Raw genomic sequence first — 10,970 nt, forward strand, 5'->3', positions numbered from 1 at the left:
TGCGCTTCATAATGCAGCAAATGTTTTAAATCGGAGACAGGTCTGGACTGCAGGCAGGCCAGTTTAGCACCCGGACTCTTTTACTATGGAGCCATGCAGTTTTAATATGTGCAGAAAGCAGTTTGGCATTGTCTTGCTGAAAGAAGGAAGGCCTTCCCTGAAAAACATTTTGTCTGGATGGCAGCATGTTGCTCTGAAACGTGTATATATCATTCAGCATTAATGATGCCTTCCCAGATGTACAAGCTGCCCATGTCATGTGCACTAATGCACCCTCACACTATCACACATGCTAGCTTTAGAATTGTGCACTGATAACAAGCCAGATGGTCCCTCTCCTCTTTAGCTCGGAGGAGGCAGCGTCCATGTTTTCCAAAAAAAGAATTTCAAATTTTGATTCATCAGACCACAGAAGAGCTTTCCACTTCGCCTTAGTCCATTGTAAATAAGCTCAGGCCCAGAGAAGGTGGCGGTGTTTCTGGATATTGTTTATATATAGTTTTAACTTATATTTGTGGATGCAGTAATGAACTGTTTCACAGCCGATGGTTTTCTGATGTGTTCCTGAGCCCATACTGTGATTTCCACTACAGACACATGTCTGCTTTTAATGCAGTGTCGCCTGACGGCTTGAAGATCACAGGCATCCAATGTCAGTTTTCAGCCTTGTCTCTTGCATACAGAGATTTCTCCAGATTCTCTGAATCTTTTAATGATATTATGGACCATAGATGATGTGATCCCCAAATTCTTTGCAATTTTACATTGAGGAACGTTATTCTTAAACTGTTGTGCTGTTTGCCCACACAGTCTTTCACAGAGCGGTGAACCCCTCCCCATCTTTACTTCTGAGAAACTCTACCTTTCTAGGATGCTCTTTTTATACCCAATCATGTTACTGACCTGTTGCCAATTAACCAAATTAGTTTTTTTTAAGCATTGCACAACATTTTAAGTCTTTTGTTGCCCCGTCCCAACTTTTTTTGAAATGTGTTGCTGACATCAAATTCAAAATGAGCATATATTTTTCAAAAAGGAATAAAATTTCTCAGTTTCAACATTTTATATGTTGTCTTTGTACTATTTTCAGTTGAATATAGGGTTTCCAAGATTTGCAAATCATCATATTCTGTTTTTTATGTTTTACACAGTATCCCAAATTTATGGATTTGTGGTTGTATATTCTAGACTAATTACATGCAAACTAAAATGTTTCATACATTTTTTTCTTTTAATTTTGATAATTATGGCCCACAGTGCAAAAAATAAAAAATCTCAAAATATTAGAATATTTCATTTCGAGTTTGAGTAAAACAGTATAAATACAGTGTATCTCTTGGTCTAGTTCAGTACATGCAACCACAATCATGGGGAAGACTGCTGACTTGACAGTTGTCCAGAAGATGATCATCAACACCCTCCACAAGGAGGGTAAGCCACAGAAGGTCATTGCTGAAAAGGCTGGCTGGAAAATGTGCAGAAGCAACAGGGATGACCGCAGCCTTGAGAGGATTGTCAAGAAAAGTCGATTCAAGAACTTGGGAGAACTTCACAAGGAGAGGACTGAGGCTGGTGTCAGTCCATCAAGAGCCACCACGCACAGGTGTCTTCAGGAAAGGGGCTACAACTGTCACATTCCTAATATCAAACCACTCCTGAACCAGAGACAACATCAGAAGTATCTTACCTGGGCTAAGGAACGAAAGAAAGAAAGAAAAACTTTATTCATCACACACTTGTGAAATTCCTCTCTGCATTTAACCCACCTGAAGCAGTGAACACACACCCAGAGCAGTGTGCAGCCATGCTAACAGCACCCGGGGAGCAGTTGAGAGTTAGGTGCCTCACTCAAGGGCACCTCAGCCCAAGGCCATCCCATATTAACCTAACCACATGTCTTTAGACTGCAGGGGAAACTGGAGCACCCAGAGGAAACCCACGCAGACACGGGGAGAACATGCAAACTCCACACAGAAAGGCCCCCATTGGCCACTGGGCTTGAACCCAGAACCTTCTTGCTGTGAGGCAACTGTGCTAACCACTTACACCACCGTGCCGCCTGGAACTGGACTGTTGCTCAGTGGTCCAAAGTAATTTTTTCAGATGAAATTAAATTTTGCACTTCATTTGTAAATCAAGGTCCAAGAGTCTGGAGGAAGAGTGGAGAGGCACAGAATCCAAGGTGTTTGAAGTCCAGTGTGAAGTTTCCACAGTCTGTGATGATTTGGGGTGCCATGTAATCTGCTGGGGTTGGTCCACTGTGTTTTATCAACTCCAAAGTCAACGCAGTGTCTTCCAGGAGATTTTAGAGCATTTCATGCTTCCATCTGCTGACAAGCTTTATGGAGATGCTGATTTCCTTTTCCAGCAGGACTTAGCACCTGCCCACAGTGCCAAAACTCCTACCAAATGGTTTGCTGACCATGATATTACTGTGCTTGATTGGCCAGCCAACTCGCCTGACCTGAACCCCACTGAGAATCTATGGAGTATTGTCAAGAGGAAGATGATAAACACCTGACCCAAAAATACAGACAAGCTGAAGGCTGCTATCAAAGCAACCTGGGCTTCAATAACACCTCAGCAGTGCCACAGGCTGATCGCCTCTATGCCACACCGCACTGATGCAGTAACTCATGGTACAGGAGCCCCAACCAAGTATTGAGTGTATAAAAAATATATTTTTTTCAGAAGTTGGACATTTCTGTATCATAAATCCTTTTTTGATTGATCTTAGGAAATATTATAATAATTTGAGATACTGGATTTCTAATTGTCATGAGCTATAAGCCATAATCATCAAACTTAAAACAAAGACTTGAAATATTTCACTTTATGTGTAATGAATATAGAATAGATAGAATATATGAAAATTTACCTTTATGAATTTAGTTACGAAAAAAATGAACTCGCTGGTATTCTATTTGGTTGAGATGCACTAGCACAGTACATATTTTTTCTGTAAACCTTAAATTCCTGTATACATTACAACTAAGCTAGGGAATGCAAATGTAGGTCAGGATCTTAGCTTATATGCATGTACTTTGTTTTTATAAATGTCCTGTAAGTTTCCTCAATTAATGGTAAACTATTGCATATCTCAAATGTGCTTATGGGGTAAAAAAATTGTATTCTTATTGTGATGATTTAAATCAGTGAGAGCATGTGCTTCAGATTTGGCAACAGCTTTGTTTGTATGACAGAATGAGAGAGAGAGAGACAGAAGGAGAGAGAAGAGAGAAGAGAGGGGAGGGGTGCAGGGAGCATGCAGGCATGCGCAAGCAAGGGAGAGACAGAGAGCAAGGCTGAAAGAATGAAGGCTGTGACGCACAATTATCTTCCCTCTGCCGACTCATTGGCTGCTGGGTCCGCCCGTCAGTGAGCTCAGGTTCAGGGGCTATGCCATCAGGGCAGATTATGAAGCAGATCTCATCTCTGGTGCTCTCCTGCACTTGTCTCAATGGCTAAACACAGGTTCTCCATGCTTCTCTTGCTGTGGCTTTTTGTGTGCATGCAGCCGGCATGGCCCTTTGATCAAGTGCCTGCAATCCTGGACAGGAGGTAAGGGGAGTTCTTTCAACTACAGCATGAGGAGGAGGGTGGAGAGGGAGAGGCAGTGATGCTGTGTAGTCCTCCACTGTGGCCAGTGCACACCAAGGACCAGGGATATAATAGGCAAATATTGTTGAAACAACACTCCTGGATTAGCCTGAGCTCATGCATAATATTTGTGTAATAATAAAATCACCCTACAAAGGATCTGCTTATTGTGATGCAGTTTTCTCCCTCTATCTGTAACTGCAAGATGTTCAAACATGGCTGTGACAATGGGACATGACGCGGACCCTTGACCAGTGTTTCGTCTGAAGGAATCAGTTTACAAACGCTACTCTATTGTGTGCTAAGAAAGAAGAAGAAGCTGAGACTGAACCACCCCAGAAAGCAGTGAACACTCCCTAGACTTACTGCAGTGTTGTTTACTTGTTAGGCTAGCATTCCTTTACTTTACCTGGAATGGCTCTCAGTTTAGAGCCTATGTACTTTGCCATATTTCTTAGGATAGTCTGTTTGAAAATGGGGGCTAAATATGAAAACGCTGGACTCATGAACTTGTAGATATGAACTTCATTTTAGCACAACTGATGATTGTAAGTTATGGGTAAATATCAGCAAACTCATGCAGTTTTGCAGTCTATTTCTGTTGCTATGCATTGTATGACAGTTGATGTTATTTTTGAGAGAGCATATGGCCATAGGGGATAAGGACAGAGGTGTTTTTGATGCGACTGAGCTCCTGACTTAAGACTCTTAGTGATGTAACTGAAAGAATTACCTTCTGATATCTGGAGCAATATGGTACTGTGCCTACCAGAGAGCCTGGCATGAAATCTATAGAACAGTATATTTTAAAATATTGCCATGTTTCTATGTTACACACCATGCTACTATATCCATACTGTATGTTTTAACTTGCATACCCATCCAACACTCTTGAAAAAGTTTCCTTAGGTTCTCTTTGGGCAATTAAGGCTTTACATGGGACTTTTAATGGTTTCCCCAAATGGGCAAAACAATGAACCATTTAGCACTGTGTAGGAAATATATAAATTCAATCAATTTACTTCCAACAGCATCTTTAAGTCCTTTCACCTTGAAATATCTCATCTCATTATCTCTAGCCGCTTTATCCTTCTACAGGGTCGCAGGCAAGCTGGAGCCTATCCCAGCTGACTATAGGCGAAAGGCAGGGTACACCCTGGACAAGTCGCCAGGTCATCACAGGGCTGACACATAGACACAGGCAACCATTCACACCTACGGTCAATTTAGAGTCACCAGTTAACCTAACCTGCATGTCTTTGGACTGTGGGGGAAACCGGAGCACCCGGAGGAAACCCACACGGACACGGGGAGAACATGCAAACTCCGCACAGAAAGGCCCTCGCCGGCCATGGGGCTCGAACCCAGGACCTTCTTGCTATGAGGCGACAGCGCTAACCACTACACCACCGTGCCGCCCACCTTGAAATATACAACAGCAAAACAACATTAAGAAAAAGAATGTCTTCACATGTCTTCGATCTTGTCTGGCCACACCATACAGTTCTTCCCAATGCGAGGGGACAGATGATTGTCGCATGGCCCTGTAGTAAACATATCTGTGATTTATTTGGCCAGTGTGTCTATCCAATGTGTCTTGGACTACAACTGGTTCAGTGGTTTTTGGTCATCCTCACGTTACTCACTGGTATCAAAACCAACACCGATGGACCAGACTGGCAGCAAGTGGAACTAAACAGAAACCTCATTATCTCTAGCCGCTTTATCCTTCTACAGGGTCGCAGGCAAGCTGGAGCCTATCCCAACTGACTACGGGCGAAAGGCAGGGTACACCCTGGACAAGTCGCCAGGTCATCACAGGGCTGACACATAGACACAGACAACCATTCACACTCACATCTACGGTCAATTTAGAGTCACCAGTTAACCTAACCTGCATGTCTTTGGACTGTGGGGGAAATCGGAGCACCCGGAGGAAACCCACGCGGACATGGGGAGAACATGCAAACTCCGCACAGAAAGGCCCTCGCCAGCCACGGGGCTCGAACCCGGACCTTCTTGCTGTGAGGCGACAGCGCTAACCATTACACCACCGTGCCGCCTAAACAGAAACCTTTAATCTTAATCTGATCCAATGAAGTAATCTATTCTTGGGTATCTTGGTTGGTGCAGGGTTTTTCTACATCCTGAGAGAGAGACATAGAGAGAGAGAGAGAGCACATGTTGACATGTTTGAGAACATGAAGGTAGAGACATGGTTGGAACACTGCTTTTCATTACATAAATATCCAGTTCGGCACTTAGTCCAGTGTCTAGCCATAACCAATAATGGCAGTAGAGGCTCAGTTGCTGACCTCAGTAACATGGCATTAGAACAAAGGCAAGAACCTCCTTACACACACATCAACCCCAACACAATCAGGGCTCTACAAATATATTTATTAATTATTATAGCATTTGGAAAGAATTGCTATAAATAGTTGGTTTCTGTGTTGTTTACAGCACCAGTTATAGAACCTTTAAAGGATGCATCCAGTGCATGTATTTACACACAGAGTGCCTGCGTTAGATTCAGTTCTAGTTAGTATTCCTGACTCAAGATGTCATGCTGTTGTCAGTTCAACATTCATCTTTCTCTTAAGAGATGAGGTGTGTCATACACTTGTATCTCCTGCCATAAATTCTTTATTTTCTCCACAGTGTTGTGTCTGACTGTCTAACTGCATATGAATCCCACAATTCCAAACTTAGGTCACCCAGTACCTGCATAAATCCTGGCGTGACCTATGTGGAGGAGAGCAATTACAGAGGACTCTTAAAAATGTTTAAGATCCTTCGCCAAGCTTGTCATCATGAAGTGTATATTGTTCATCTAAGGATAATCCTGCAGGTTGTGGTGCTATGGGAATAGTTAGAAAGTATCAGAGTTTTTATCTTTCAAATTAAGTTAGGCTTAAAGTTGGACAGTGTTATGGAGCTGATAAGAAGTGCATCTAGTAAGGGACCTGGTATGAGTTTGAAAAGATGCTCATGCCAATATATCAAACATTTGTAGACTGGAACGCCATCTATTTCAATTACAATTCAGGTAGTTTAGAAAATTCATCAGGATTTGATTTTTACTTTGGAGGAAGTTGGAGTTCATACCTGTACAGCTAAGGGATGTCTGCAGTTCAGTGAGGTGGGAGGCAGAGCTGTGGTAGATCTAGTACCTATAGCAATGTACTCTATGACCATGCTGCCAAGTGATCTGGCCAAAAGAAAGCATATAAAAGGTGATAAAGGAAGGAACCAAAGATTGGTCTTTGAGGAACACCATGGAGGATTTACATTTATTGACAATTATGAAGTAAGATCAATCAGATAAAGCAGCACAGTGGTGTAGTGGTTAGCGCTGTTGCCTCACAGCAAGAAGGTTCTGGGTTTGAGCCCAGTGGGGTTTGCATGTTCTCCCTGTGTCTGTGTGGGCTTCCTCTAGGTGCTCTGGTTTTCCCCAAAGACATGCGGGTAAGGTTAACTGGTGACTCTAAATTGACCGTAGGTGTGAATGTGAGTGTGAATGGTTGTTTGTCTCTATGTGTCAGCCCTGAGATGACCTGGCGACTTGTCCAAGGTGTGCCACGCCTCTCGCTCATAGCCAGCTGGGATAGGATCCAGCTTGCCAGTGACCCTGCACAGGATAAGCAGTTATGGATAATGGATAGCTGGATGGATGGATCAATCAGATAAATAGGCTTAGTCATGTCAGAATTGCCAGTACAGTAATTTTGGAAGAAAAGAACGTCATAATTTATTTTATTTAAAGTTTTACTGAGATTTACATCTAATTTAGACATCAGACTTGTTAGTTAAATGGATGGATCAGTGTCAGTGGATCAATTGGATTTCTATCACTGAACTTGCATTAAAGATCGACATGTTACCTCTTAAGGTTGTGAAATGCTCTGTTCCAAGTAAAATGAGAACCTTTCGTTTTATTATGCCTTTCTTTCCTTTCCTTTTTTTTCTAAGCTTGGAGGTCCCACCATTTCAAAGTATCAGAATCAGACCAGGTCAGTGACAAGCTCTTGATATGATTTTGTGTGATTTCATCATATTGAATCATCATTCAAATTAATTGTATACACTGTTCTGTGTTTTAATGCTGTACAATCATAATTAAAATGTAAAAAGGCAATTTTAGAGCAAAAATAAAATATTATGCAGTTGAAAACTGGAGAAAAAAAAACAGATAACGTTTGTCCAATCTTCAGCTGTCTGGTTCTGTTCTTTTCGTGCTTTTGCACGATACATACATGTGCAGTGTATATGGCAGTTTCTTTCTTGTGGTAAATGTGAAGTATCTGATGTTAAATGAGGCATTGATTCACTCTGCTGTATGACCTCACTGTCATCCTGTCCTGCTTGTCCCATTTCCACAATTTATGATGCAGATGGAGTAGGCATTGAAAGTTCAAGTGTCTCACATGAGGAGAGTTTTTCGCCTGCAGCTGAAAACCCACTCCGAAAAATGTTGCAGGTATTGCATTTTCACATTGCCAATGTGACCTTGGACAACAAGAATATTATCACTGCCCAAGTCAATCCAAAGCATCCTCCATGATATTCAAGATACTCATGCACAATAGAGACATGTTTAATGAATTCGAAGGAAATGTGTTTAAAGTGTTGAAATGTTCTATTTTGAAAGCTGTGTGTTTAAGGTTTAAATACCAATAGCAACCTGTTCTTTCCTGCCAACAGCCCTACGGATGGCATTTGCACACTCAGCCCAGAACTAAAAGGAAGTTACTTCAGTCTACTAGCTCAGGGCCATACTCTCCTCTGACTGTTGCTTATAATGGCAAGATATGCATCCTGTTCAAGGCCAAGAGACTGGCTATTCGCTACAGAAACAACACTTTTCTGGACTTAACAGAAAGGGTATTTGGGCCCAATGCCTCTGTAGACACCAAAGGCTCCTTATGCACCAAAGAAAAAGCTACGTATGTCATTAGAAAACCTCATTTTTTCAGCTGTTGTTCAATTTTTCAATGTTTTTCAATGTTTATTCATTTTTTCAATGTTGAACAATCTGTCATAGATTGTAAAATTTATCAAAAAGTAGCATTCAATTTTTTTTAAATTTAACATTCGCTACGAGCTATACTGACTGACTTTAAAGATTTACCTGATGGCACCAGTGACATTTGTATGTGTTGTTTGTCAACAGCCTTTCTCTTCGCCTGGGAGATGTGGAGGACATTAAGGGACTTGTCATAAGGTGAGTGTCCTTTTCTTTTCCAACTTTTTATCCCACCTGATTACGCTAAACATAGAATCTGACAGAATGACCACTGCTATAACACTGCTTGTGATCATACGATTTTACCACAGGCTCCAAATGTCCAACACATTTTACGAGTCAGTCGGCCAGAACTGGTTCACTTTGGACAGTGTTCATATCCACTACAACTGGACCCATGAGGCTACATTCAACGCCACTGAAGTCTACGCTCCCGCTACCTACTCATACCACTGCCAGCACGTCAGTAGCCTACAGAAATATGACACCTTACTGGTGCCCAGCTCCCACACAGATAGCTCTGCGAACTGGCACATCACTTTTACAGACTTCCAAGTAGGTGCACAAATTCCTTAATACTGCTTCTTAATGTAAAAATGAAAGCAGTAGTATACTAATTTGCAAGATTTTAGATATTTATCTTTACAAGTAACTTGCAGTACTGTTCAGCAAGTTTAATATGGAGAATATTAACTGAATGTTGCCTTATAGACAGAGAGAGCATTACCTACAGGCTTCTATTCTTTGCCATATGGACCAACTGATATGCTTCTCCATTTCACCTCGCCAGATCCAAGCCTTCAATGTGCAATCCAACAAATTTGCCTCGGCCAGTGATTGTGCAACCTTCTTTACGCCAGCCATCCTGATGGGACTCATCACGTCTCTGATTCTGCTGCTGGTGTTGGCCTATGCCCTGCACATGGTAGTCCACCTCAAGCACATTGACCGATATGAAGAGCACAAGGCCACTGTCTACTTTCCACGTATGCCTGAGGCTGAACTCCCTGACAAGAACAGTGTTTAGGGGCAGGGTTGCCACCATGGCGCCATCTATGAACCAATCGCAGCTCTGCAAGGGACCAGACAGAGACCTCTTCTTAATCTTGCCTCTTCTGATTCTGGATTGCTGCACTGTGCTCTCAGTCTTAGTCCTGCCTGGAAATAAACTTGATTGGCTGTTGGTCTTAAGTCTTGAGACAGGAGGTGAGATAATCTGCTGAATTCTGTGTTTAATCCCAGGCTGGAACCAGAACCTGGGCACATCATGCTTCTCCAGGACCAGGACTGGGAAGCCTGTGAAGATGGAGTATTGAACTGGATTTTCACTGGACCAAAAATAGGTAGACTTTAGAGCAACCTGAACAAGTACAGAAGAAGAAGAAATGAATGAAGAAGTGAAAAAGTGTTCCTGTGAGCCAATGGTCAAAAAACAGTGGAGGTTACTGATGTGAATAACAAAACAAACAAAACGTTTTGCGAATGCCAATTTGGCGAAATTTGTCAGCCTTGACAAATCACTGACAGTAAAAATGTGAATATGAAAACAATATAAGAAAGAAGAAAACAAACTTGCAAATGTACAGTGCTTACAAACTCGACTGTAGTTTTTTAAGTAATCCAAACACCACATGTACAATAGATTCAGTTCAGCCTTCAATCTCAAAATATGCAGTTAATGATGTAGTTGTATAGATCATGGCTACTGATTTCAGTATTTAACAGCCTACAAGTACAAAACATATATCAAACATGCATCAAAAACGTTTTCGTTTCTAATTCATAAATATGTTTAAAAAAAATTTCAGTGCAACAAATTTTATATGAACATATGTATTAGACCTATTTAAACTCTCTCCTGGATTCTAGGTGGAATGTATTAGGTCTAATATACATACACTAATTTCCAGCAAATGCTGTGTAACTATAGGGAAGTCCTGTTAAAAGAATGAACGAATTCTGTATGATAACTCATGTAGGTGTATCCCCTCAGTATCATATTCAGTAAGCCTTTATATATCTACAAGTAACATCAGTAACTCATTATTGCAATAACCCACAGCATGACAACAGCTAAAGAGAAAACCTTTCAGGGGGGCTCTGACACTCATGTGTAACTTGTTCTTTTTGTCCAAATGGAAGCTTACATACACATTAAGGTTTCCAGTCAATGTAGTTTGAAAAATAAACAACGATCAGATGAAAATGGTGTGTGCATCAACTTCCAGTCTTTAGAACTGCCATATGTGGGCGTGTTGCATATATGCAGTATTCAAAACAAGAACCAGGAAGTCAGAAATGTGACATGGCAAGAGGAGAATCAGTGGTTAATTTTGCAGATGAC

The 10,970-nt window shown here is 41.5% G+C and overlaps 1 protein-coding gene across 1 annotated transcript; it reads left to right on the forward strand.

The window, feature by feature from the left end:
• The first annotated feature begins 3,460 nt into the window (after nucleotides 1-3,460).
• atp6ap1lb (ATPase H+ transporting accessory protein 1 like b) lies at nucleotides 3,461-9,653 on the forward strand. The gene is made up of 7 exons (XM_060936926.1): nucleotides 3,461-3,561; nucleotides 7,573-7,613; nucleotides 7,995-8,080; nucleotides 8,305-8,546; nucleotides 8,774-8,824; nucleotides 8,938-9,181; nucleotides 9,417-9,653. Exons 1-7 carry the CDS (start codon nucleotides 3,461-3,463, stop codon nucleotides 9,651-9,653), a joined length of 1,002 nt encoding a protein of 333 aa, XP_060792909.1.
• Nucleotides 9,654-10,970: the final 1,317 nt, after the last annotated feature.

The sequence above is a fragment of the Neoarius graeffei genome, chromosome 13, assembly GCF_027579695.1.
Source record: "Neoarius graeffei isolate fNeoGra1 chromosome 13, fNeoGra1.pri, whole genome shotgun sequence".
Taxonomy (NCBI): Eukaryota; Metazoa; Chordata; class Actinopteri; order Siluriformes; family Ariidae; genus Neoarius; species Neoarius graeffei.

Coding starts and splice junctions, on each gene's coding strand:
- atp6ap1lb (XM_060936926.1), top strand. CDS start 3,461: ATGGCTAAACACAGGTTCTCCATGCTTCTCTTGCTGTGGCTTTTTGTG. Junction 8,547..8,773: donor TGCACCAAAGAAAAAGCTAC/GTATGTCATTAG, acceptor GTTTGTCAACAG/CCTTTCTCTTCGCCTGGGAG. Junction 8,825..8,937: donor ATTAAGGGACTTGTCATAAG/GTGAGTGTCCTT, acceptor ATTTTACCACAG/GCTCCAAATGTCCAACACAT.